This window comes from Taeniopygia guttata, chromosome 3, assembly GCF_048771995.1.
Source record: "Taeniopygia guttata chromosome 3, bTaeGut7.mat, whole genome shotgun sequence".
In the NCBI taxonomy this organism is placed as follows: Eukaryota; Metazoa; Chordata; class Aves; order Passeriformes; family Estrildidae; genus Taeniopygia; species Taeniopygia guttata.
The window spans coordinates 34,037,720-34,065,340 of NC_133027.1; the positions used below are offsets into that span (position 1 = coordinate 34,037,720).

At 38.3% G+C, this 27,621-nt stretch overlaps 2 protein-coding genes across 5 annotated transcripts in view; one reads left to right on the forward strand and one right to left on the reverse strand.

The window, feature by feature from the left end:
• Positions 1-9,530, forward strand: part of LOC140683521 (uncharacterized) — a 54,466-nt gene extending 44,936 nt beyond the window's left edge. The window contains exon 4 of the mRNA XM_072926115.1: positions 2,042-9,530. The gene's annotated coding sequence lies outside the window, so the exon portion shown is untranslated. The remainder of the gene's footprint in view (positions 1-2,041) is intronic.
• A 111-nt stretch (positions 9,531-9,641) lies between these two features.
• Positions 9,642-27,399, reverse strand: LCA5 (lebercilin LCA5). 4 transcript variants are annotated; one of them, XM_030267494.4, is made up of 10 exons: positions 27,258-27,399; positions 26,885-26,967; positions 26,653-26,774; positions 22,075-22,456; positions 19,079-19,608; positions 17,450-17,587; positions 16,108-16,204; positions 14,846-14,991; positions 12,870-13,008; positions 9,642-11,062 (listed from the first exon to the last, which is right to left on the reverse strand). In XM_030267494.4, the coding sequence occupies exons 4-10, from the start codon at positions 22,271-22,273 to the stop codon at positions 10,251-10,253; spliced, it is 2,061 nt and encodes a 686-aa protein (XP_030123354.4). In that variant the 5' UTR covers positions 22,274-22,456; positions 26,653-26,774; positions 26,885-26,967; positions 27,258-27,399; the 3' UTR covers positions 9,642-10,250. The 4 variants fall into 4 exon arrangements, with proteins under 4 accessions (XP_030123354.4, XP_072782703.1, XP_012428237.4 ...); XM_072926602.1 differs by lacking the exon at positions 27,258-27,399 and adding an exon at positions 27,049-27,236; XM_012572783.5 differs by lacking the exon at positions 26,653-26,774.
• Positions 27,400-27,621: the final 222 nt, after the last annotated feature.

A 27,621-nucleotide genomic window follows, 5' to 3' on the forward strand; every position in this document is an offset into this window, starting at 1 on the left:
GCTTTGCTAGTTCTGTTTTTTGACAGCTGGGAACCAGCTCATCCCATGAAGGATCACCACATTAGCAGCAAGCTAATGAGATAAACACAAGATCCCACATAGAGCATCCGTGCTCCACCCACACACTACTGCAGCCTGCTGGGCCCTTCTCACTCAGAGATGCTCCACACTTGTGGCCTAAGGAGTGTTTCAGAACCTACTGTGCACTGCTTTCCTAGCAGATCAGGTGCCTGAGTGCTCTTGAACTTGGTTTGGGAGTCAAGTATTTTATAAATGGTTTTGAAACAGAGAAGGTGAAACATCTGAGATCAGCAGGTAACTGATTTCATTTCAATTTGGACTGTACAAACTGGAATACTTTCAACTCTGAGGTGTCTCAGACCATTGAACTGTGAGAGGATGAAGATCTCAGAAAGGGTTACAATTACTTATAAATTAATTGGTAATACTTTGAGACATATCACTATTCTCACCTTTTTGAAGAGAGAGGAATAAATGTACAAAGAACCTGTGATTTCAGAGAGGTTGTCACCAACCCCACTGGCTCCCATATGAGCCAAGATTAAAATGTGACCCTTCAAGTCTGAAACTGGACAAAGTGGGTGTAGTAGCTGCAAGGCTCGCTTGAGGTACCTGGGAGCTGGGAGAGAATCGGATTCTGTGTATTTGTTCTCCTCCTGTAAGGTATTGGTATTGGAGATACCAATAATATGTAGTTATTTAATTGGATACATCCTCTTTTACATAGGAAGAACACAGCATTCAATGTAATGGTGTATTCCAGACTGAAACTCATGATCATCTTTGTGGGGACTTGAAGAAACCTTTCTCTAAGGAAATCCAAAATAATGAATTGTCACCTTCTGTCATGAAAATTAAAATATTTTTTTAAAGAAGGCACAGGATGAAATATGCACTTGGAAACTTTTATTATTTAATCATATAGTTTTATCTCCTAAATGGGTTTTCTTTTCTTTTTCTTTGAGGTCTCCAACTTCTATCTTTCAAGGCTTGCTCCACAACCACAGGAAAAAAAATCACCCCGTTTATTTTTAAATCAAAGCTAAAAATCTCATGGGATTTTGCAGACCCAGCAGCCCTGAAATGAAATGCAATTCCCTAAGGTTTAGGATCACAGAGATGTAAACATGCCCGCCATCAATGACTACATAAATAAACTAGAGGTTTGGTAGAAACAGATTTTTCTTCCAACTTTGGTCTGCTGATTTAACTAGGAAAAAAAATACAGTTTGTAACATTTCAGAAGAGATTTGATGTTTTCAGTGTGTTGTAAGAGTAAGGTTGAAAAGCTTTTGGGGATAGAGGTGCAACAGTGCAACAGTAAGTACTACTAACACAAGATAAAATTATGCTGAGTTTGCTGAATAAGAGGTTTAATCAGCTGGGTGTTATGAAAATAACCCATGTCAGGGATGGAAGAAGAGGAAAGTGATGGGTTGGTGAGATTCACAGGATTACACACCTAGGGACATCTTCTGGGCTGCCTTCCAGCTACTGTTTCTGCCCTGTGAGAGCCCCGGTGCTTGCCACACCCCCTTGCAATCCTCCAAAGGATGGCTTTTACACCCCCACCCGGGCTTTTCTTTGTCCTTCAACCCAGTCCTGTCCCTCTGCCTGTACCAGTCAGCTGCTCCCACTGGGGGCCATGGGCACCCTTCAAGCCAATGAAGAAGACAACGCTATGAGCACGATCAAAAACCCAGCTCAGATGCTGCAAACACTGAACAGTCATCTGCAATATTAGAGAAAGGCTCAGTCATCTGCAATATTAGAGAAAGGCTCAGGCAGCCCTGCAGTTAATTACCTGCATAAATAGAAAATATAAAAGCCGTATGAGGACCATGTTGATGCAATTGCACTGAAGAGGATATAAGCAATAATAAGGAGTGAGAGACCAGGTAAGCATCTGAATTACTGTTTTGTTGGATGCTCTTCATGAAATTAAAATAATTGTCTGGAAAAATGAGTTACATCTTTTTGAGTGTTCAATTCTAAAATTAGATCTCATTTTTTGTTGCAGAACAGACATTTATGTTCACAATTATCCTGCTTACATCATTGTGGACTTCCCTTGGACTGTGCATTGCCTGAAGCTGTGAGGCTACAGTTGGCACTTTCTATACCTCCCTGATATCCATACTTCTTCATCAAAGACAAGAAGCAGAAATCTAGATTAAAAAACCTAAAAGCAACTTCATTCTAGAAAGGAACTCACGTCACAACCAACCTCCTAAAGCTGTGCTCATTTGGTACCACTTTATGAGTGAGATGACCACGCAGCCACATCCTGCCCACCTTGGGGACAGCACACAAAGAAAGAAATTGAGCATGGGAGAGAGGAAGATGAAATGAAACATCTGTCTGCAGACACATCCCATCTGCTGTGAAACAGCTACATTTGTAGGGAAGGAGAATCCACTACATCTCTGCAGATCTAGTCACAGAGATGTGACAGAAGAATCTGCATCTCCTAGACCACATAGTAGAAGTCTCACTTTTGTGCTGGCCTCAGTGTCTTGAAGCTGAGCCTTCCAGTCCTCTTAAGGCCTTTGTGAGAAGGCACAGTTCATCATCCTGGAGTGCATGTTCCTTCCAGCATTTTGCTTAGTGGAGAAAATGATCATAGCCAAGGCCTCAGAAGTCATTGCAACGTGAATTTTATGTCAATTATTTGCACACAGTAGATAATGTGCAGTAGCCTAGAGCATCCAAAATATTTAGAGCCAAAAAATACTGAAATGTATTTCAGAGGGGTAACAAGCCTCGTTAACAGCAAGCACAAGCATCAACGTAGGCTTCAGGGAAGTCAATGGTGCCCTCTAAAGGGAACTCGTGTGATACACAGGAAAGCTTCACAGCTGTGGGACCTACTGCCCATGCAGCCATGGAACAACCCAGCGACAGCCCAGGTGCAATAACGTAAATCATCCCTGCGATGATAAAATGCAGAGTCATGAATATCTGTTCTGAATGGTAAGAAGGCATCCTTGTCCCAAACAACATAAATGTTGGGACCAAGACCTCAGATCATGGCTAAGGAAAGAAAGGTACACCAAACTACCAGGACAGTCTGCACAAGTGGAAGTGAGCCCTGATATATTTCATAAAACTTTAATCTAAATAATTCTTGCACAGAGAGGTTGTGAAGTCTTCCTCGAGAATCATCTGGATGCAATCCTGTGCAATGTGGTGTAGGATGACCCAGCCTGAGCAGGGAGGTTGGACCAAGTGACCCACCGTGGTGCCTTCCAACCCTGCCCGTTGTGTGAGTGTGTGATAACACAGCACAGCAGCAGGTACACAGACAGCGATTGCAAGAGCTACTCAGGAATGAAGCATGTGAGTGAACAAGCACCAGAGAGCAACCAGAGCACTATAAGCAGTGCTTTGTCTCAGCCTTAGCCATCAGGAGCCTGCAATTATTTTGTGATTCACTTATAAAACTCAACATGTTTCCTTCCAAGAAGTATGAAGTACCTTGAACAGCAACACACACTTTGTCTCAATCTTCCAGTTGAGCTCTGGCTGATTGCACCATCATTTGGCCAAATCAGGAGAAGAGCTATTGATCTCCAATGTGCTGATGTGCAGATCTTATACATGGGTATACATTATTCCAGACAAGAGCCTGCTTCCCTAGGAAGATAAATCTTGTGTTGAATTCAAGAGGTGCTGCAATGCCTTGCTGCTAAGAAAGTCAGGACAATTATTCCCAGGTTTAGTGATTGCCACTCATTAAAATCAGGATTTACTTGATTACATTTTGGAGAAACTCTAGACCCTGAGTGTAATTTATAACTGACGAGAAGATAAAATTATTAATATTGCTTAAAATTAAGTATTTTCAGTGAATCTTGTAAACGTTGATCATACTCAAGCATTAACCATGATTTTTTTTCCCCACTGGATAGCAGGTGTAGTATCAGGAGGATGCTATAATTTGCCAGATAAGGTCAAGCTACATCTTTTGCTCACAAATGTTACTTACATGTGCCAGTATTTGTGGTGTAGTCACTAGGAACAAGCAAAATATCAGAGAACCGTGATTTTTCAGAAGACAGAATAATCCTGGGAATGTTTCCATATTAGATGTATGCTTTTCTTGGAAAAAAAAAAAAAATTGCACCCAACTCATTCCAGAACTGCACTATACCTGAGACTTGCATAGAGGATACCCATACACAAACAAATTGGGGACAGTGTCTTATAATGCATGACAATGTGGAAATTCCAAGTCTAACTTCCACTGCCGGCCACTGTGACTTGGAGAAGGCCACTTTCACCTCTCATTTCCTCAGGGTTTTCACATGGGTGGCAAGAGACCTGTTGGTTTAGAGAGCATGTTGAGTCAAAAATGTCTCTGAAACCAAGGTGCTGCTGTTGTTATTGTACAGGATGGATTATGAGACAAGGAAAACCATGTACCAGTCAAACTAATGCTGACTTGTTAAACAAAGATCATTCCCCAAGGCTCATGTGCTTGGTTCACACAGGTAGTTTAAGATATTTCAACTGAGAATTTCAAAGCCAGAGTTAGCTGTACAGCAAGAGGAAGGTCAGGTATGGGAGTATGTGTGACCTTTGCCAATCTGAACACAATTTTTTCATGCTGAGTACTAGTAATTAAGTGATCTCTAGTGAATAACAGCACCTGCGTTATCCATCCTTACTACCATGAGAATTATTAAGCAGCAAACTGTGGAGCTCAAAGCTTGTTAGAAGCTCTGCACAACACAGCAGCACATAGACTGAGTCCCATGACTCCCAATGCATCACAGCACAGAGAACAGCAGTGGAAACAAGAAGACTACACAAAGGGAAAACGACTGGGAAGGCTGGGATATGGGAGCAGCAGGAGGATCAGCAGAAAGGCTGTCAGAGGCACTCAGATTAGCAGGTCATCAAGATCCTAGCACAGCAATGTGCAGCTTTTTAGGTTACTTGGAATAGCAGGGGATCTATACCCAGACTAAAACAGACACGCCATTGAGGGAGGATGTTGGGAAGAACAGCCTGGAGCACTTGGCAATTTCAAGGCAAGAAAGGACAGAGGAAATCCTAATGACTTGCAGAGGTGAGATAAGATTGGCAACTCCTAAAGGACACAAATGGCACTTCCAAAGCCAGCCACCCTCCCCAATTAAAAGAGTGAACAGAAGACTGAAGAGAACTTCTGAGCAGGCAAGGCTTGTGCTCTGGGTACTCAGGCCTGCTGGGTACACATATCTTGGGACCTGCTCGCTGGACAGAGTGCTCCAGCACTTGCATCATAGTGCTCCAGTGTGGGCAACTCAGCTCCAAAATAAGGTCACATCCCTTTCCAGCATATTTCCTATCCTCTTGCAACACTACTTCCACTCACAGGTGAGAGGGAACACAGCACAACACAGCTGGCAGGGACTTGAGAGTGGGGAACGAAACCTGGGAGAGGAGAATGGGAACGTAGGGAGAGGATAACTGTCAGGCCTAGGGGGTGAAAAGCAGAAGTCAGTTCAAATAGAAGGAAGGAATTATGGTCCATTGGAGGAAAGATATCATGGAAGCAGCAAAAGGAGTTTATGGAAGTCTGAGGGAAAGTGCAGAGAGTTGTGGGACAAGAGAGGATTCATAGAAATTATGGCAAGATGCTTTAATGTTTGAACAATATGTTTCAGGAAACAGGAAAAGGGAGGTAAAAAGAAGGCATTGGAAAGATAAACATGTAGGAAGCAACTACTGGGGAGAGACTTGAGTTAGGGTTTGCATCCTGAATACAATACTCCCATATTCAGGAACACATGGGCACACAGGAGTTGTTCTGAGACAACTTTGTGCAAGTGGAACGAAGCAGCTTTGTGCAAGGCATTTCTACTGGAAGGGAGCATTAATACCAGAGGAATGTGGCAAGGATGACAGAATCATAGAATAGTTTTGGATGGGACCTTGGTACTCATCTGGTCTAACCCCCTGCTCAGAGTGGGGAAAGAAAATAATACATAGGAGATAGAAATTCCATTGCATCTTCACAGATATAAAGTGAAGCTTTAGCTATAATGCCAAAAATGCATATCTAAAGTCAAACCTTCACTTGGTTTTCTAGGTTGTTCCTAGAGATGTTCCCCTGTAGAAGCAATGCTCATTTTACAGATTACTGGAATTGCTACTGTAACTGCTCTGGGTTCTTTGCTGTGAAGCAAAGAGGGTTTTATTGCATATCAAAAGGAGGAAATGGACACACATGAAAATCAACCCGTAGCTTGCTCTAAACACACATGCACATCTAATGCACAGTTGATGATAGAACAAAACAAAGATAGGAAAAATATTTCTCATGCAAACTGGGTTGGTGGTTAATCAAGTGAATCGTACCTTTTAGAGAGGTATCCTAGCAACTCCCTAGCAGCCACGAGTCCCGGCTGACAGCACACACTGATGCAATTGTTCTCCTCCTGCAGACATCAAAACTTTGCAGCTAATCAAAGAGATAATTCGAAACAGGAGACCACGTTAAATTTGATCCAACAAAAGGGAATTTTATAAATGAGCAATGTCACCCGGGGCATCTCTTATGCTTAAAGTTGTCATCTTGGAACAAGAGTAGGTCAGGCTTAGCGAAGCCGTGCAATGCTGGGAACAAAACCTCCCTTTCTGCAACCATGACTCTCCTGAAGGCACTCGTGTCTGCTGCACTGGTTTGTGCTGGTCTCTGCTGCAGAGCACATGCAGAATTTATTACTATTCTCTTGAATAGCAAAGGCTCACCAAAGCACTTTGTAGAGCACAAGTATCAGTAAAAGCCTTGCGAAGTTCCTGTAGCCACCTGTCCCAAGAACAAATTCATACTCCTAACATGCTAGATCAGATATTCTGTCCCACCTTCTGACACTGCAAATAGGCTCAGGCCTGGCAGGATAAGAGCTTCTGTCTCAGGACCAGCATTGAACCTGAGGCTACCAAGTACCCTAAGCCCATGCTCTATAAGTGTCGTTTTGGAAGCATCACAGATTTGCAATTCACCTCTTTAGGCACGGGTGCAATAGAGGAAGCAAAACCACAAACATAGGATCCCATAAGGTTATGGATAATCACTTTCCCCCCTGCTCCCACTTTTTAGCTAGCCCAAATATTCCACAGATCTGGGAAAAATATTCAAGATGTTAAGAATTTCCCACTTCCCTTTTCTTACCTCAGATGAGAGGCTTCAGTTCAGAGTTGTGAAGGGTCTCCCAAGTTCTCAACCAGTGGTTTACTTTTCTTCTGGATTACACAACATCTATTATATTCCCCCAACACACTCACCAGTCCATCTCCTCTTTCAAAGAGAAAAAATTCCTTCTTAAAACTTCCTGTTTTCTCTGTCAGGTGAGCCCTGACACCTGACCACCCTCATCAGATGTTCCTCAGATACTTTTATTTGATGACTACTCTCTTGGGGATCAGAAGTGTAAGACCAGTTTTCCAGAGCAGTAATAATGACCCTGAATATTCCACTAAAACTGTTAATCAAACTCTAATGATCCTTCCTTGTTGGAATGGAGGAATTTCTTCCATCACCTTTGATGGTTCAGAAGGAAAGCAAGAACAGATGTAATAGCCATGTCTAAACATCAAACAGAACTTACAACTGGACAAAACCATCAAATCATACACAAATCATCATCAAAACTGTTGTGACCTACCTTTTATTGCAAAAGCTGGATTTTTTTGCAGTCAATAAAGTGCTGTTAAGACACTGCTACCAGTAAAAGCAACATGCAGACTGTCCAGCTACAGCAGCTGAGATCAGGGGTCCAGAGGACTACAGGGGATCAATGTGCCCATTTGTAAGGTCTACAGAGCCTTTTAAGACCTTACTAAAGTTTCTTCCAGTGAGTAGAAAACTGTTACAGATGTTACAGAAATGCTGCTTACAGATATTACAAGGATAGAAATGTTTTCTCCCACAATTAGAATATTACCTCTGCTTTCACACATTTTATCTGTAATGGTATTTTTACTACTAACTCTAAAAGTAGAAAGTGCAGCAAGAGAAAAAAAAATAAGCTGTAGAGATGGACAGGTCTGAGGGGAAAAGGGAAATTATACCTGTGACACTTTTACCATCAGATCAATTTATTTTCACCTTCTTAATGCAGATAGACCTTTTATTTTTGGTGTGACTCACCACAGTATTTGCATTAGGAAGAGGCTGGTAACAGGATGTGAATATTTGTGACCTTGAGAAGGGGCTGATAGTAAAAAACAGCTTAGAAATGATGCATTTGTAATTGAAACAACAGGGCTTATCAGTTCAGCATTGTAGCTGGAATTTGCCAGTTGTTAATGAGCTGACTTCCAAAGAACCAAAACCAATAGTCCCCTCCATACACAGGATTCTTAATACCTGCAGCAGATACATTATTGTTTTATGCCTCAAAATCCTCAACCACAAAAAATAAAAATAAAGAATCCATCTCAATGTCATCTTCAGGAGCAAAGCACCCACTTCCAGAAGGGCAGCACCACCCACAGGCAGGACAACAGAAGTAACTACCCAGTCACAAACACCCAGTGTTTACCCACAGCCCTCTCCTACCTCTTACACGACAGTATTCACCCCAAAACGTTTTTGCAGGAAAGTAACAGAGTTAAATTCACTGTTATTGGTTAAAATATTTCTGATATTCTGACCATTAAGTTCTGTAGTATTACAGTGAATGTAATGGGGATTGTAAGCAGCAGGTGAACATGAGCTGCTCTTCACTACTGGGAACCGTCCCACACCCTGGATCTGGATCTGTGACTAATTTTCTTTCTGAATGAGAGGAGCAAAGAGAGTTACTGCATAATGAAGATACCAGCCCTTCTCTTCAGAAGAGCCACTGTGTTCAGAAAAGTCTTGATTCAATGCATCTTTGGATAGTAAGAATTCTCTGTATTTTAGTGTGTTTTGAATCAGGCTCAGAGGGAGAATATCAGAGAGGTGGTGAAAATCTTTTGTTCTAGTGAGGAATGACCTTCAGCTTAATGAATGACCTTCAGCTTATTTCCTGGAATGCTTCTGCTAAATTCTTCATTGCCTATCTTTTAATTTGTGTACACAGCACCAACCAGTAAGTAACATCACGAGTGAAGTTGCAACCAACTCCCTCCTGATGTCTCAGGTTTTAGCTTTTATGTTTTTCAGACTCTGTACTGCTTTAGTGCGTAGTTCTGACCTTCATATTGGGGGATAGTAAGCTCTCTCCACAGCGTAGGAAGACAAAACAATTCCTTCTCTAGCTGGGGACAAAGAATCCAAATTTCAGGCCCAAGAGCATAAATGACATGGACTGAAGAGAGCAAACAAGAAGGATGGGACTTCATAACCTGATGCTATAACAGGACAATTACCTCCAATATGCAAATGGACCAAACTTATAAAAGTGTGAGACCTTGTGACCGGTTGTCTATTTTATAACCATTCTGGGTTCATCTTGGGTGTAGCCCTGGCTGGGCTCTTGTGCTGCCCAAGGTGTATCCATCTAATAAAAACCTACTTTATTCTTTAACTCTGTCTAGTCTCTGTTCTAGGTCAGCCTTCACAAGAAAGCACCCGCAATACCAATAATATGATATAAGAAATCAGAACTTTGTATTAAAGATGATCTACACACAAGAAATTTACTCAACTCATTTAATAAAACCATTTTGTTAAAAAATTACTTAGTAATGATTGGAATTTTACATAGAAAATCCAGAAATTCAAAAAATGGCATTGTATAACAAATATAATCTGAATATACGAGAAGAGTTACACATTTGGTAGTAAGGTCCACAAAAACCTATGCAAAAGGAGAGAGCAGCTGTTCCTGAGTTAATTGTGCTTCTTTTGATATTCTTCTGAGATAACATGACAGCAGCGTAAAATACTCTAAGAGAATTAGTGCTAAGAATGTCTCTTCTACTCATTTCATGACTGGTATTACACATGCCTTCTCCTGGCACAGTTAAGAGGTTCTCCAAATGCCCAAGAAAGAAAGTATCTGAGGTTTAAAAGAAATACTCCAAATGAAAAGCAGTGTACTATGAGCAGCCTACAGGTAAAAATACAGATAAAAAAAACCCCAAGCATCTCTCCTCTGCATCTCTCCTCTATACACATACCCATTTATGTAAATTATTCCTTCATAAGGCTTTACAATAAATCTGAAATATTTCAAATCTATATCTAATAAATATTACAAGAAAATAGTTTTTCAGTATTTACATATGAAACATATAAAACACGATCACTGTAAGACTACTTCTTCAACTTCATCTTCTAAAGAACCAAGGGTATTAAATCCTGGCTTGCTTGTAGTGTACTGCAGTCGGTGTCTGTTTAGGCTTCTTCCTTCACTAAAGAGCCCATTGTCTTCTTTTACCTTGACTTTACTGTTTTTATCAACAAAAGGCTTATTACTACTGTCCCAATCTATGCCCAAGGGCGGTGTATTGTTATTTTTAGAAAGAAGAATGGTACTGGCACTGCTTCCAAAGAGTTGTTCCATTAAATTGGACTTCTTTTCTTTCTTACTCTCAAAATCTGCATTTTCCTTAACATTTTCTTCTAATTTGTCACTTTTCTGAGTGAGCCAACTTGGTCTCCCTGATCCTTTGGGAAGGCCAAAGGAAGGCACATAACTACCAAATGCTAACTCACTACTTAAATCTACAGTCCTTACGTTTTGTTGACTCTGCTCTTGTGCTCTTGTGCCATCATCCTGGCTGTCCCTTACAGGAAATCCATTAGTAACTTTCCCGGGAATCTCAAAGAATGGATTAATTTTCTCTTTTTTCTCCAGGGAATCAGATTTTCTTGCTGTATTTAGAAGTAGTGCTTGGGAAGTTGGTTTTGTGTTTGTTGTATTTTGAATTTCTCTATCTATTTCTTGCATTTTAGCAAGCAAGAACTCTCTTTTTCGTCGCTCTTCCAGTGTTTCAGTGCTTTCTCTCTCTACTTCAGGTTTGTGGATTTCTGTCTCCATCTTTATTTTATCTTCTTTATCCAATAAAAAGTTGCTTTCTTTTTTAATTTCGTCATATTCTTTCCTTTGCCACTCTGCAAAAAATGTTTGAACAGTATTTTAAATGTTTTAATTTTAAAATACCCTTATAAGATTTTGAAAATAATGCAAGCAAAAGCCATTGAGTTTTTAATGTGCTCTTCTACGTACAATGTAATTTTCCTGTTGCAAAAATAAATTCTTCAAAAATTGCAACTAAATGCACTCCTGGTTTATAAAAGTTTACTGTCATCTTCCAAAGGACCTTACCCATGCTTTAGAATTTTCAAAGCAATTTGAATACTGCCAATTGCCTTCCCATTTTCTGAGTTTGAATGAAAATGAATATAACCTTACTGATTTTAATAGTTCTGATTTACACTGTACTTTATTTTTATTTTTCACCACTGCTGACATAAGGACAGTCCTGATATGTATGTGTGGGCTCTTTTTTTTTTTTTTTTTTCATAAAGGGAACTATTTCTTTAAAGTAATCAGGCCTCAAATGCATAGGAGGCATCACCTGTTTCAAGCAGTGAATGATTTAAAATACCATGCATCAGCTGCATACAGAAAAGACCTTTACATAGTGCTCTGTGTATCATTGCCTGGACTCAGAGTGACTATGCACAGCTATGAAGGGACACCAAAGGTATAAAACAGCAACTTATGGATGGAACCTGGAAATGCTTATGTGTAGAAAAAGGAGGAAGCTTCTCAAATATTTCTCTCTTCAAAATATTTTCCCCCCAAGATAACAGATGTATATTTGGCCAAAAGTTGAATATGACTACTTGGCCCCTCCAACATAGTGTCATTCTCCTTTGAACACTTTACTCAAATTTCTGACTTAGGCTTTCACAAAGTTCCGTATTATCTAGTGTACTTCGGCTCAGGATTTCAGAAACAACTGCAGTAGCTCAGTTAATTTAGCATTTATTTAACATAGATATTTTTTCAATAGCAAATAATTATACAAGTTAAGTAAAAACCCATGCTCCTGTCTGTAAGGTGGGGGAAATACCAGCTTATTCCATATGGTGGGTAAGGTGGTTAAATCATCTTATTCAGAGACATAAAATCAGATTCTTGGCTTATGTAAGTTGTGAGAGATGATTTTTCACAGATTTTACCTCTGAAAGCAGCTATAGATTTTTAGAATTCTTGTCATATAAAGTAAGTACTACTGTTCATTAACTGCAATCACTGAAAGAGTTCTTTAACATGACAGGGTGCAGTCCATCTAAAATGCCTGAGATGACTTGTGCATTTAAGTCACTAAGATGCTGTGAAAACCAAATTAATAAAAAAACAGTATTAATATGTAATGATAGAAACTGACATTTCTCAAATAGCCACACCAAATGATTCAGATAACCAGACCTGAAAAGGGAAACGAAAATTTCAAATTATGTAAGTCAGTAGAAAGTACAGGAAAAAAAGGCTATATTAGGAACAACACATTTGTTCTACTATAATAGAACAATAGTAAAAATAGTATATCACATCTCAATAGTAAAAATCTACTTCTTACCTCAATAACATTTAGCTAGTCAGAGATAACATCAGCATTTACCTTCTATGTCATTCTTGTTTTGTAAAGCACAATCTCTCAGACTCCAATACTTTTTTGTGGACAGCATTTTTTGCTGCCGCATACTTAATCACAGCTGAGTACAGGACATGGATTATTCTATATCCTGTATTTCTTTTTGATTCTTCTTTGCATAATGTAACTGAAAATAATTTTCCACTGTAGTGATCTCTGCAAAATCATTTTGCTCTTCTCACCAGAAATCAGCAGCCTCACTTCATTAGTATTCTATACTGCATTTTTCAGCCTTCAGCTGCCCATTTCCTTACCGTCAGGAAGTTTTGGAACCCTCTCCTCTAAGGACTGTATTTCCTGAAAATGTTTCAGTTTCTCTTCCCTCTCCCTGTCTTGTTCTTGTCTTAGGAGTTCTGTTTGTTCTTTCCATCCTTTGTCTTGAGTTTCTTTCTCCTGAAATAAATTAATAGAAAATTGAAGCTGATGGGCAAAACCAGTCAATAAAATAAACAACCTAACAAAATCATAAGAACTTCTATGTCATTTTGAAATCACATTCTTACTGCTAAATATAAAATGAGTAAGTCACCTTAAGCCAAACCAGCTTTGACCCAGGGGTTTGACCCCAAAATATTATCACCTCTAGTATACTTATATACACCTTAAACAAAATGAATAGACATTCAACTCTATTTTGTATTGCACATTTCAGGGAAGTTGCATCTCCAATGCCATAAAGCAAAACTACCAATTTCAGGGTGGTTCTCCATAGAAACCAGACACTGTCTTCTTCAAGGAATTTAATAGAAGGCCACATTTCACCATCATATTCTCTTAACAAGCAAGCAATTAGTTGTCCTCTACTTGTACAATCTGACCTTTTAACTCAAGTGAGCGAGTTGTAGATTCAGACAATTTCATTTCGGTACTTAAATTTATAGGGTATTAAGTAACAAACAATCAGAGAGAAAGGTTTAATCTTGGATGACAATTTTAGCTAGTGGCTACACATACATATGTAAAAGACAAGAACCTGCGGAAAAGATATTAACAAACAGCGGTAAAAATCAGTAACACAGAAAAGTAATGGCAATGAAGTGAAGAAAAAGTCAGTATAGTCCAACACATTGGAGTTAATTTTGTAAGTTGTGCTTATTTTAGAACAAAATAAACTTCTAGATTAAAAATACCCTTCTAAAAGAAATAGTTACTACTTAATGAACAAAGAAAATATACCTTCAAGTATTTTTCCTTCATGTACAAGGTTATCATTGTTATATTAAAAATATAAACTACATAAGGAGATGGTGGCCAGGTATTTAAAATGCTTAACTTTAAAAACTAATGAAAGCCTAGACTACCAAATCTAATTTCCATTATTTAAAGCAACAGACATTTAGAAAACACACAGCTGGACTCCATGAGCTGCACTTGTACCAACTGTTTGGTTCTGTAACTCACACCCAAGTATATACTGGAAGAATACATTAAACTACATCCATAGCCACAGAAAGGATTTGGGAAGAGACAACATACAAATAAACTGCCATGAAGAAGTTCAGCCCTAACATGACACCAGCCAAGACCATCCTCAGACCATTATTTCTGAAAAACAGGTCCTAGCCTCATGTAATCAGAATTTGTACAATTTGTACCAGAATCTGATTCGTCAGATATGTCGTTCTGATTCGTAATACCTTACAAACCCCTGATTTTAGCCTGGGGTCACAAAAGTGTTGGCAATTCTTCTAATTGGTACTATTTTGTACTAAAAGGGGAAATGGAAAAACAAAAAAACCCAAGCATACTGACAAAGCTGGAAAGTCAGATGAAATAACAGCACTGTGACAATAAGAGGAAATGTTAGATTTATGCGCTGTGAAATAATTCTGGAAAGTAAAAGAAACCATAATTAAGACCAAAGGGAACTACAGAGAAGGCAGCCATCACTGTTTAACAGATTCCTTAAATAGGCATTAGAAACAAAGAAAAGGGGTGAAAATGAAGTCTTAAAAACTTCAAAGAAGTAACAGTGGCAGAAAAAATAAATAAATTGAGCTAATGGCTCTCAGTAAGACAAAGAATATGACAAACTCTTTAAAAAACTGAGTGTATTTTTAGAAAGGTAGATCTTGTCTTAAAGAACAGAATTTGAAATTTTATTTTTGAACTTGTATTTGCTATATCTTTACATGGGTATATTCACACTTTTTCTTAAATATAAGCTCTGCATTTTACAATCTGATATGTGAATTGTCTGGACTGGGTCTCAGATTTTTATGGAACTCACTATTTTAGGAAGAATTCCTTCTTTCTTGTTCGCTGTGTCACCACAGACAAGTTCTGATTCTGGAAGAAGTTCTCCTGGTGAGAAGCATCCACTGGTTTGTACACTTTTTGTGAGTTGTGGTCCTTTTTTAATATTTTGGTTGTTGGCTGTAGAAAATACAAACTAATTAGATGTTGTTTTCACTTGAAAATATCTCATTATATACCTGTCTCTCATTTTTCATGATTTGCAGCAAACACTGTACTGAAGTCAGTGGAAGTGGAAAGTATTGATGAGTTTCACACAGCTGTTTTGGCATCTGTAAAACCTAATAATAAAAAAATATGCATGCGAAAATTCTACTGAAAAAATAATTTAAACCCCACCTCAATGCCACTTACAGGGTCATTACAGTGCATTGAATGTTAGTTAAAAAGACCCACAAAATATCTCACTCATCTTACTGCTTGTCACAGAATTAAAACTCATAAAATTAAAATTCACTTACTTGAATTTTTGAAACACATATACTTATCCCTATGGAATGACATTTTAAAAAATCTGAACCTAAAATGGAACAATGGCAGAGCATCTATAATAAAACAAGCAGCAGACAAACTGTTTGAAATACTGGCATTAAATATTTAAAACAGTCCCATAAATTTCTGCTTCTTCTGACAAGTAGATTCTACTGATCCAGTGAAAATAGTCTAAGCACACACACAGACACACATATTTATATGGGTAGGATAAGGTTTGAGACTGTCTTGTCATACTAGAAGAAATCACTGTACTGATGCTTTTAGAAGATTATGCTCTGGGACACATATACTCTGAGGAAAAAAATTAGTGCAGCTCATCTGACTGACAATACATTTGAATTAGTATAAAATAAATAAAGCAGATCACCAAAACATTCTTAGCAGTGAAGATACATATTTTTAAAGCCTCTCTAATTTATTGTCAAGTAAGTATTATCTATCATCTATAAGAGATTTTACTACCAATGCTCCCCTCCTCCTCTACCCTGGAACTTCTGGTATGAAAGGAGTTAAAACTGCTGTTTGGTGAAGTTCTTTGTTTTGGCTCTGCTGTGTTATGGAACAGACAAAAAAACAATGCTTTATGACCAGTGCTGTGTTGAAAGAAGTGCAAAAATGTAAATGTGCTTGAACAAGCAGTGTCAGGGGTTGAGTATTGAGTAGCATGAAAGGTATAACCCAGCTGAGACATTTCAAAGTGATGCTAATAATTTTCTGGTTTTATTGCTTTATACAAGTTACCTCTTTTTCTTTGTACAATATCTGTGTCTTTTCTAGGTGATGACTTCAACATACGATTAGCATATATATTTTTTGCTTCAAGTTCTCTTTCTTTTTCCTGTGAATGGAAGAGGTAGGTATAAGAATGAGTTACTGGTATTTCATTTACCAGTCACTAGCAAAGCTGTAAATCAAATTAAAAATAGATACTATAAATAGAAACAGAATAAATAATTGTTTCATCCACTGTTTTAAGGACGACAATCACATTCCTAACTCTGTTTCTGCTGTGAGAAAGCAGACAACTTTCTCTTCCCCAATAAACTCCTTAGCAAAATATTACAGATGAAAAAAAATAAACATCTCCGCAATGAAAATAAAACTAAATGCCAGTGCTTCCATAAACAAGACTTAAACTATATGTATAGACTGCACAACTCAATTTTAAGTGTTGTGAAGAGTTAAACATTTAAAAGCAAGAAGTGATACTTGTCACAGGGCATGTCAGCATCAGTTAGCAGAGGCCCACTGCATCATAGAGATAGAGACATACTTTTCACACATTTATTGAATCAAATATGGAAATGAACTGTGAGTTATCAGAATTTATCTGAAAACAAAAAGGTTTTCAAACTGTAAACTCTCCACCACCAAATCTTAAAATTCTTACACTAAATATTTTAGAGCTACTAACACTACTGCTACTTGCTGGACAGCTGGGAACGTGATGAACTGGTTCATCTCCAACATATTGAGACTTGGAGTTTGAGGAATATTCTCCCAGAAATTAAGCACTTTAGCTTTAGTCTCACTTGTTTTTTGTTATTTTTTTTTTTCCTAAAGTAAACTAAGTAGAACATAACAATATTTTAAGTACTTTTATTGAGAATTTGGACAATGATGGTGGTATGGGGTCCAAATAAACATTTGCACACATTTAGCAATACATGTGGATATCACAAATAAATTACATTAATCTTCATTCAAACCTACTGCAATGCAAGTATATTAGTAACAAAGCACTATTTACACCTGCAGACTTAATTTTAAATTCAAGCCTTCAAATCTAATTTTCCATAGATGTTGTGATTTATTCTCAATGCTTGGCTATGTATTTGATCTTGCTTTCCTTAACTAGTGCTAACAATAATGATTAACACAGAGACATTCCTGTTATAAACACTGTAGGGTCAGAGCACAGAACATTTCAATTTAATGCAGAAAAAGAACTCACATGTTGTATATAATTAAGTACACATCAGAGAGTGCAGCTGCTGGTAAACTATTCAAACCTGATTACAGATACTTCCAAAGATAAAATCCCAGAACATGGTTAGCAACTTTTATTCCTTTCACATTTTACCTTCAGCTTCTGATTTAGCTGATTAAGCTCTTCTTGGAGAACTCTGTTTTCTTCTTGAGCCTCGTACAACTTTTTTTTCTTTGAATGTAACTCGCGTTGAAAACTGCTACTGCTTAATTCAAGATTTCTTTCCAGATCCTTCAATTAAAACAAAATAACGTTTTTAAATAATTGAAGTAATTTTTATAGTCAAATTACTTATATAAAGTTAAGTAAACCGGTGTCTTGAGTTTAGATATGGGCTCAACCATTGCTGTAACACTGAATACATTTAAACCTTTAATCCTAACTCTGAGGGGACAAAGCACCTGCAGATGCTGCAGCCCATCCCTTTGAGTATTCAGAGGTGATTTGAGGACATAATAGAAACTCACACTACTTTCTGTAAGTCTCTTGCCACAGTGGACCTCCAGATCTCTAAGACAAATCTCCTACTCATGGGTAAGAGAGTGCAGCATTAGAAGGAAGAAAACAAGAAGGAATTTTTAACCTTTCTACTAGAAGTTAGCTTGTGATTATTATTTCATTTACATGCCCTCATCTTGTAATAGCTGTTTTAAGTGAAACTGTGTTGATGAAAGCAGGAAAAAACTAGAAGAAAATCCCTTACTTTTTAAAGTATGATTCATTTTAACATGATCCAGTATTACAAATGCTGAAATACCTAATCATAAAAGTACAGATGACAGATGGTGACACTACAGGATGAGGTGGTTTAACTAACTCAGCCATTTATATATTGGTACTTTGGGATTTATTTTATGAAAGCTTAGTTTCCAGCTTAATCCTTGGATTTCCAGATCTCTTATCTCTCTAATGTAATTTAGATTTAATTACTAATATAGACAACAAACCTTAGCATCATCTCAATGACATAATTTAAGCTAAGAATAGTATAAAATTTATATACTATATATAAAATATATCTACTATCAAAATAGTACAACTACCAACAGATTTAATAGTGTTAACACAATTTTTTTAAGATGAGTTCATAGACGTATTTACAGTGTAGACATGCTTAGACATGTTTACTAAAACATTCATTTTTGCTGGATGGAATTAAAATATATTGGACAATTTTTTTATAATGGATACCCATAAAAAGGTCTAAAGATATTTCAGTATTTAAAAAACATGATGTAATTTTGTCCAGCTGAGCTCTTAGATGTGCAGAATAGTGGACAATCAAACACTGTATGAATGCTCTTGAAAAAGTGAAAATAATTATTAGATAATTTTTTTTTTTTTTAGAATTTTAGTGTAAAGTTCCCTAAATACCCAGAAAATTTTACAAACTGTTTCCTTCCAAAAGGAGAAACTACATTGCATAAAGTTGTATTACATCTGCACCCACTTCTGAAATGTTATTGCTAGGTATAAAAATATTTAAAAGCACAAATCCACAGGATATACTCTGACAAAATATGCTTAATTTGTAAAGAGAAATTTGAATGCACAACCATCTTATATGTAACTATATAATCACCTTATAAATAATTTACTTGATTCTATGGAAAAACCAAAAAATACTGGTTTTCTATTTGCTCCACAGCTGCGTAAAATTACAATTCATTGTGGAAAGAAATATCTGTACCAGAATTTCTTGCAAAAAGAAAGTCATCCCACCTTAATTCTTTTTTCCCTGTCCTCCAGCTTGCTCTCTGCTAAGGCTAGTTTCTTTGCCAGGTCATCTCTTTCAGCAAGGTGCTTATCTGCAGATAGCTTTTTTAGTTTCTGCAAGACAGTTTTTTTCCTGTACAGTTCATCTTCCGTATCTTTCAGCCGTCTCTCAGTTGCACGTTCTTTCTCCTGAGATTTTCGTAGGCGCTCCCTTAATATTCTAATCTCATTGTTGTGCCGAGCAAGGAGCTGAGAGATTTCGTTTTCTGTATCTTCAAACTTATTCAAGGCTTTCTCCTGCCTATGCTGAAGCCTCTTCAGTGCCCTGTTTTCCTTCTGCAGCTCATCCAGTTTGATGTGGAGTTCAGTCAGTTCATTTCGGAGCTCATTGATTTTCAGCAGCCTAGCAGAAAGAACTCTTTTTGTAACAAGATCTATATCTTTTGCAGGAGAATCCCTAGTGAGGCTCTGAGAACGGAAACCCCACCGTGTCCCTCTTTTGCTTGGTGCATATTTGGAATCCAATTTCTTTGTGGCTGAGAGAGGAAAAATAAAAAGGGTGTTTACTATTAGACAATGCAGTTTGTCTATTCAGACATGCTTGGAGCCAAGCTCTGCCTGAAACAATCATACTATATCTAGCAGAGATGGCAGCTTTCAAACCAGACAAAAAAAGGCATATATATGATAGAGTTATACTCCTTTTGATAGCTGAAAAATGTAGATTTATGTCTGTGGTCTGCTGTAGGAAGTAATATCTGCAGCCATTAATATAGGACCCTTGTAAAGTAATCATCTGCAAATTGTATCAGAAATAAGTAATATTTTGTTAATATTTGATATTGTTTATTAAAATGGTTTAGAAATACTATACTGTAAATGCATACAAAATTGTTGCTTTTAAAATAGCAACAATTAGCTGAGCATTAGCCAGTTATGTATTATGCAAAATGTAATTCTCCCAGACAAATGCAGTAGTATTTGCAAATCCAGCTGCCATGCTTACAGACAAAACAGCAGATTTCAAAGGCTCAATGCAAAAAGCCTCCGAAGCAAAATTATAAATCCAATGAAAATTCAGCTCCCCGTGAGTAATTTATTCTTGTATCACAAGTTATTTTCCACACAGTATTCTCATCTGATTACTTGTATGCACCGCTTGCATTCCTATTTATTGCTATTATTATTATTGTCATCCTCACACATAAAAGCGGAACATTTTGTTTCTATCTTATGTGCCTCTCATGCCAAGCTCAAAGAATGAATCATATAATCCACTAAAAATATCTCTTAAAACAACTGAATTAATCAAGAGTGCATAATTCCTTAAGGTATGTCAGTGTTTGAAAGAAGAGCAAACTGAGCAGCAGTTTGTAATTCTGGCTTGAAAGCTGGGATACAGCAGTAATCCAGTTACGTGTATATGGACAGTGTGTGTGACAGCAAATTCTTCCTCCCCTTTGCCATACACCATGTTTCTAATTCTACTGAGAATACTTGTCAGCAAAAATAACAGCTTAAAAATACCTTCTTATAATTTCCTCTAGACATTTTGCAAAAATACTCATTCGTTTTCTGCTTGGTGCTCATTTTTTCCACACCTTGGGCAAACAAAAGAAGGTGTATTTTTTTTCCTTTACAAAGAACAATTATGTCACATTCAAGTGTGAAAAGATTATCTAATACATGCACTGCAGGAATGATGCCACTCCTATAACCAGCTAAGGGAGTTCCCATTAACCCTAGACTTGCAGCCCCTGTAAGAATTTATCCATATTTAGGCCACTCATAAAATTCCAGTACCAATATTGTACTTTTGCTCATACTGTTACACTGGGGAATAGTGTATTTCAAGACAATGTAATATGACATTCACAACACCTTCATGTAATAATTATATTCAATTCTGGCTATGTAAACAAAGAACTGGTTACACATTTGCCTCCTCCAAATTAAATAGCATGGTTGAAGTGCCATTTTTGGTTCCCAGACAGATAACCCAGGACTACCATGGAGGAGATGCCACTTTGAACACGGAGAAGTGTTCAGAAGCAAAACACCAGTTGCACCAGGATACCCACACTTTCAAGGATCTGAAGAGATACATTCCCTGAGCAAATTAAACAATATCAGACCTTTTGGAACAGCCTAGATTGTAACACATACCAAATGAGTCACACAGCATCAAGCATTTATCAAAGACAAAAACATCTGCCCAAGAAAGGCAGGATATGGCAAGACTTCACCAAAAAAAGTATACAACTATTTAGAACAAGCTGTCAAAGTGCAGCAGAAAGCCTTCACAGCCCTACTTCAGCCCAGGGCTTGCATAACCATGCTACTCTGCAGGAATGTTCACCTCCCCAAGAAAAATCAAAAAAGTAGCCTATGTCTGTGAGGGAGCTCAAAGTGGAGTTGTGTCATCTCAAATTGGAAATATTTTACCCTCAGAGAAGAAACAGGAAAAACTTTCTTTTGAATCTCCATCAGAACCTAATTTTCATCAAAAAAATTTTTTTTTGGTCACATTAGCAGTCTTTTGTTTATTTAAAGTCACAGTATTATCCTGTAAAGCTTAGTCACCTACACTTCCACAAGACAGGTATCTGTAGGTTATTTTGTCAAGGAAATTTTAACAATCATCTCCTTTTTACAGACTACATAGCAAGGACATGCCTTGGGTTTGGGTTTTTGGCCTTGAGCTTTTTGTCAGTGATAAAAGGAAAGCATCAGCATGATTCACAGAAGGCCAGTATAAAAGCCATATTCACTTGCTTAGAAAACTGTGAAGAATTCTGAAAATCACCACAACTTCTCCTTATGCAGGAGAAGATTAATTTCAATTTTCAATGGAGTAGGTACTGTCTACCTGCCATCTGTAGTATAATTCATATGAACTGTATTTGTAGATGCTCATAATGCTAGTTTGTCTATTTTGAGTTTTCAAAGATAATTAACTCTTTGGAGCAGTTACAAAGCGGTAATTTCTGCTAACTACCTACCTTGGTAGTGCAACAGGCTGTTGGAAGTCTGTGTTTTGTGATGTCTTTTTTCTTGGTTCGTAGATGGAGAGCTTAGTACTGGCGACTGGCTGGATGAACGAGATTCATTACCTTCATCTGAATAATAGGAGTCACTATTTTTATCCTCATCTGATTTCCTCTCCTGTTCAGAATCTGGGCTCCTTACTCTTTCTCCCATTTTTCAGGTTTAACAGCTTTCCAGTATTTTCTCAAAGACTGCTCATTTTGGCACAAAGGATCTCTGACTTGTCACAATGGCAGCAGTTGGATTATTTCCTCTGGTTTATCATCTTCATCTCCAAGCACAAGATCTCTGCAGTTCAGTTCAGCAAGCAATAGTTATCATTCAGAATGCATTTTTCTGTAACGATTTAGAGAGAGAGAAAAAAAAACAGTGAGAATGGTTTTGCTAACAAAGAAAATTGTTTAAGAAAGAAAGGTAAAAAAGCTGTAAAATAATTCATGATTCCTATAACATTATGACATCCACTATGATACCTATTGTTTATATTAGTAATTATACTTATTTTAATTATTTATATTAAATGTCACTCTAGGAATGCTAGTATTACATTCAATAGACTGAGGTATTTCAATCCCAAAAGAGAAATCAGAATATCAACACAGCTAAATCTAGAATAAGTAACTACTCCCAAGTTAGAGAAGAGAAAAGAAGAATTTGGAAAACAAAAGAGAACACAAGTGAAAGTTTGTTGATATTCAGGAAAGTAATTTAGGCATGTTTTAAAACTTTTTAACCAAATTAATTAACAACTCATTTGTGTGACTTGAGACATTTGTAGAATTTGACTAAATCTTCCATTTCTCAATATTTGGCATTCCAACAATGTTAAATAATGGGCTTGAATATGAATTTGTCATTTGTCTGGAAAACATCCAATCCCTAACTCCTAATGAGACTGTACCTATCTATCCCAATCTTCACCCTGAAAAGTACTCCCATACCCTACAACATCTGGTGCTTCATGCCTTCAAGGACTGGCCAGAGCACACACATATGTGTCATGTGTATTTATATATTTACATCTATATTTATACCTTTTTTGTATCTGATAAGAGAGACCACACCACTAGTACAGGATAAACATTACATCTGAAGCAGGTATAAAATAAGGAGGCCTATTCCTGCAGCCCGATGCAAACTGAAAAATCCCATATCTCAAGATGAAATCATCCCATTTTGTATTTGGAGACACTTCCTGAGAATGTAATGGAGCAAATATATTCAAAATTTTCTTCACCTTCAAAGAAGGTCAGACGAATTTTCTCAACAGTTTAGGAAGTGTTTTACTGACTGTGCTCAGCTTCCCTTGTCTTTTGGCTCTCTCACCACTCTTGGCAGCTTTCAAGCTTAATTTCATCATCTCTATCTTTTCAATCCAACTTTGAGATATTGGGTCTCTAGTGGGTGAATAAACAGGGCCTGCATCAGAGCCCATCAGCTCCACCTGTTGAATGACATAACCTCCTAGCTGATTTCTAAATGGCAAAGCAAATTACACACCAAAAAACTGAGCTGCTTTCAGTCAAAACTGTTCTACACTGCAGGACATTCAACATACCTGTAAATGAGCTGTAAATTTTTCACTATATTTTTATTTCCCAATAAAATAAACTTGGCCTTCTTCTCAGCCTTCACTGCCTATACATGCATTATTACAGAGCCAAGCAGAGCAGAAATGTCAGCTGCCAAGACAGTTTTCATTACAAATTCAAGCTTTCTGGCTCAGTTCACTGTTAGCACAACTCTGTCTCCAGTGACTGGAATCCATTTGGCCTCATAATCTATACAGAAGGAATTAGAGGAATAAATATCCCATCAGGTTTCTAAACTGGGAAGATGGTTGGAAATGAATACTGAATTACCTGGAAAATAATATTTTTTGTTACTTAGGAAGTAATTTTCCAAAATAATGTTTTTTAAACACCTAAATATTTTCAAAGTGATCAAAAAAAAATTGACACTGAAAACTTATGTCAAAAGAATCTGAGGAAAATGAAAATCTCACTGCAAAGCCTATAAAGTTAAATAAGCTATACCCGAGACCACCTGTCCTAGAGATTGCTAAACACAAGCTGGAAGGTATCATTATTGTGAACATTCAAATAATCAGGAACAATTGTTTTTTTTTTTTTTTTTTTTTTCCTTACAAGATCGTGGAGTTATTAAAATTTTAAAAGGTTGTACCTAATCATAACTGTAGCTAAGATGACGTAAGAATATTTGAACATATCAGGGTGCTTCCCTACTCCCAAATACTTCTTTTCCTAACTTCTGGCCCCACAAACACCTGTACAGAATGGATGTTATTTTGCTCCTTGAAGAGCAAAACAAGTCTGAACAGGCAGCATTTTGGGCACACTGTTCCCTAGAAGATGCACAGGCAATACTGCATTAGGTCTGTCTCCACAGGACAGAATTTTAGGGAATGCAAAAAATAGAAACTAATATATTTATATTAAAGTACTAAAATAATATGAGATATAAAAATAGTACTCCGGAGGCACAGACCTCGTATTCTTACATTTAGGGAAAGCATAAATGCCTACAGTTCATGTCTAATTATATATATAAAACAACAGCACTCACTTTCACATACCAACTTAAAGCTGATCAGTTATTTTATAGCCTCACAAGAGTTCACTGAAGAGGCAATAATCTTTTTGAAGAATGCTTTTAATAACTCACTGTATTTAAAACAAACAAATTGTAAGAACTGAAGGATTAGAATTATCCACCACTCCTGTACTGGATATCCCTCACCCCTGAGAATATTTTGCTAAGTATCATTTTGACATACAGTGATATAAATGAACAGGAATTTTCAATGCATTCTGGAAATACTTGAAAAGCAATGGAATGGAAACAAATTGAAAAAGGTAAAACGAAGAAAGCTCCCTTGAGGAATACCCAAAAACATTCTTGGATCTTCAAATGGTTTTCAGTTCCATAAACTGGTGATATTATAATATTTTCCATACAAAACAAAAAAAACCCACAATCTGTCAAGTCTTGCCAAATTAATTTTTCCAACAGTTTATAATACAATTTGATTAACAAAAGTATGCACAGTTTATCTTGGGAACAAAAGAATAACTAGGATATCTGAGTTTCACTTCAGTAAGCCTAAGGGCTGTTTAATTAAGAAATGTTTTGGTTCCCTGACTTTCCAATTGTTACAAACTAGTTTAAGTTGATTATAAAATGAGTTTAACTCTTGTGAATAAGATCCACAAAGATATCTATTTTCCCCTGAATGTTTAATAAGTTGTGAGGAGTGAAACATTATGGATTAGCAGTGGGTCTACTAAACTCTACCACCATCATCAAAATCCCAATCCTCTCCCCTCAAAAGCTCAAGGCATGCTTTTAGAACCCTAATGAATTGAGATCACATCAATACAGAGTGGCTGAAGGAAATGTGGGACTTGCATGAACTTTAGAAACAGTTTTGTTTCCAAGATTTCATACTCCTTTACTGCTGCCACTTCTATCTATTGCTATTATTTACATATTTTGTCCATTGCTATTATTTACATATTTTGTATCAAAACCATGCTCATCATTACAAAAAACAATCAAGAACCAGGTCATCACAACGGACATGACAGACAAAACAGAGAACACACAAAACAACTGCAATGGAGACAGGAGATTTACTCCTAAGTAAATCACACAAACAGAAATTGAACCGTGGGATTACAGGTTTTATGCAATAGACAGGAAGAAAAATTACTTAGCAATTCTTCTCATGCAGTGCACCCAGAGCTTAAGACTCATAAAACTTCCTAAGTCCTTTTCAGTATTAACACCCTTCCCAGACCAGGGGAAGCTCAGTGCTTTTGCTGGTCAAAGAATGGCACTTCCCCGTACAAACACTGACCTCTAACGGCCCGCTCCGTTCTTCCACCTATTCTGAGACAGGGACACTGCAAGAAAGCCAGCTTCTGACAAGTACAAAAGCATCAATCCAAGTCATTGAAGTGCTGAACTTCAGAGCAAAGAATAATTTCAAAATAAATTCGTCTCCTTCCTCTCCCTGCATCCATCTTTTTCATATCCAAATACTGTAAGTTTTCCAGAAGAGAGACAGGCAAAATTATTTACTTTTATGAAATCAAAACATACTGAGTGACAAGCCTTAGTGAGGACTAAGTATAACTTCATTAGGTACTGCAGATGCTGGCTTAACTGTATGCAGTTTTTCTAGATGTACTGGATTTTAACAAAATCACTGAATCAATTAGGTTGGAAAAGCCCTCAGATATCATGAAGTCCAACCTATGACTGCACATCAGCACGTCAACAAATTCAGGGCACGAAGTGCCATGTGCAGTCTTTCCTTAAACACTTCCAGGGATGATGACTCCACCACCTTGAGTAGTCCATTCCTATGTTTAATCACCCTTTCTGTGAAGACATTGCTCCTAATGTCCAACAAAAATCTCCCCTGGCACAGCTTAAGACTGTTGCCTTGTCCTGCATTTTGATGAATTAAAACGCTTTATGATTTTAAAGACCTATGTTACATTTACCTGACTCTGTCCCACTAAGCCACAACGCTACTCGTGTCAGATCTCAAACTGAAGAAGCTGCTATAAGTCCCAGGTCAGAAATGAGGAAATGGCACTTCAAACAGAGCACATGCAGGCCAGTCCTACAACCGGGAGAAGAGATAATGTTTCTGTGTTTCTAAACCGGAGTGCACCTCGGAGACTCGTGCCGTGGCTCATATTCCCACGCGTACCCCGGTGCGTGCGGACTTACCGAGCTCAGCGCAGCCGGCCCGAGTGCAGCCCTCCAGTTCCGCAGCGCAGCCCGGCAGCCGTCCTTCACTCCGCGCAGACGTTCTTAAAGAACACACCGAATGTTATTCTCTAGCAGCACTTCGCGATGGTACATTTTAAATGCAATCACCGAAACCTACTTACACTAAATCACTTCAGAAGAAAGGACCTGAACACCAGCGGCCCGAGACCCTTCGGAGGCCAACCCCAGCCCTAGGCCCGTGCGCGTTCCCAGCCCCCACAGCCCCCAGGAAAAACACGGCCCCGCGGCGGTCCTGTCCCTCCCCGTGCCGCTCCCTTCGCCCCACGATGTCGGCGATGTCGCCACCGCCCCCGGCCCGTCCCGGCCGTACCTGCCCGGCCCAGAGGCCCGCCCGGAGGACGCGCCGGCGGTTGCCGCGTTACGCTTAAAGGAGCCGCGCGGCGGCCATTGACAGCGGCTGCCCGGCAACGGGCGGCGGGCCGGGGGCGGGCTCTGCTCGCCAGCCATTGGCCGCCCGCCCTGCCAGCTTGGCGGCAGCAGCTCTTCCCATTGGCAGGAGGCCGAGCCCCGGCTGCTGATTGGCTGAGGCGCTGCTAAAGAGGGGGGAATGTGGTGGGGCTGAACCCTGCGGCACCGCCTCTCCGCGCCGCTGTGGCCCGGCGGCGCCTGCAGGGGGCGCTGCGGGCCGGGGCCACGTGAGCTCCGCCGAGCTGCGGCCGGGGGGAGGCACGGCG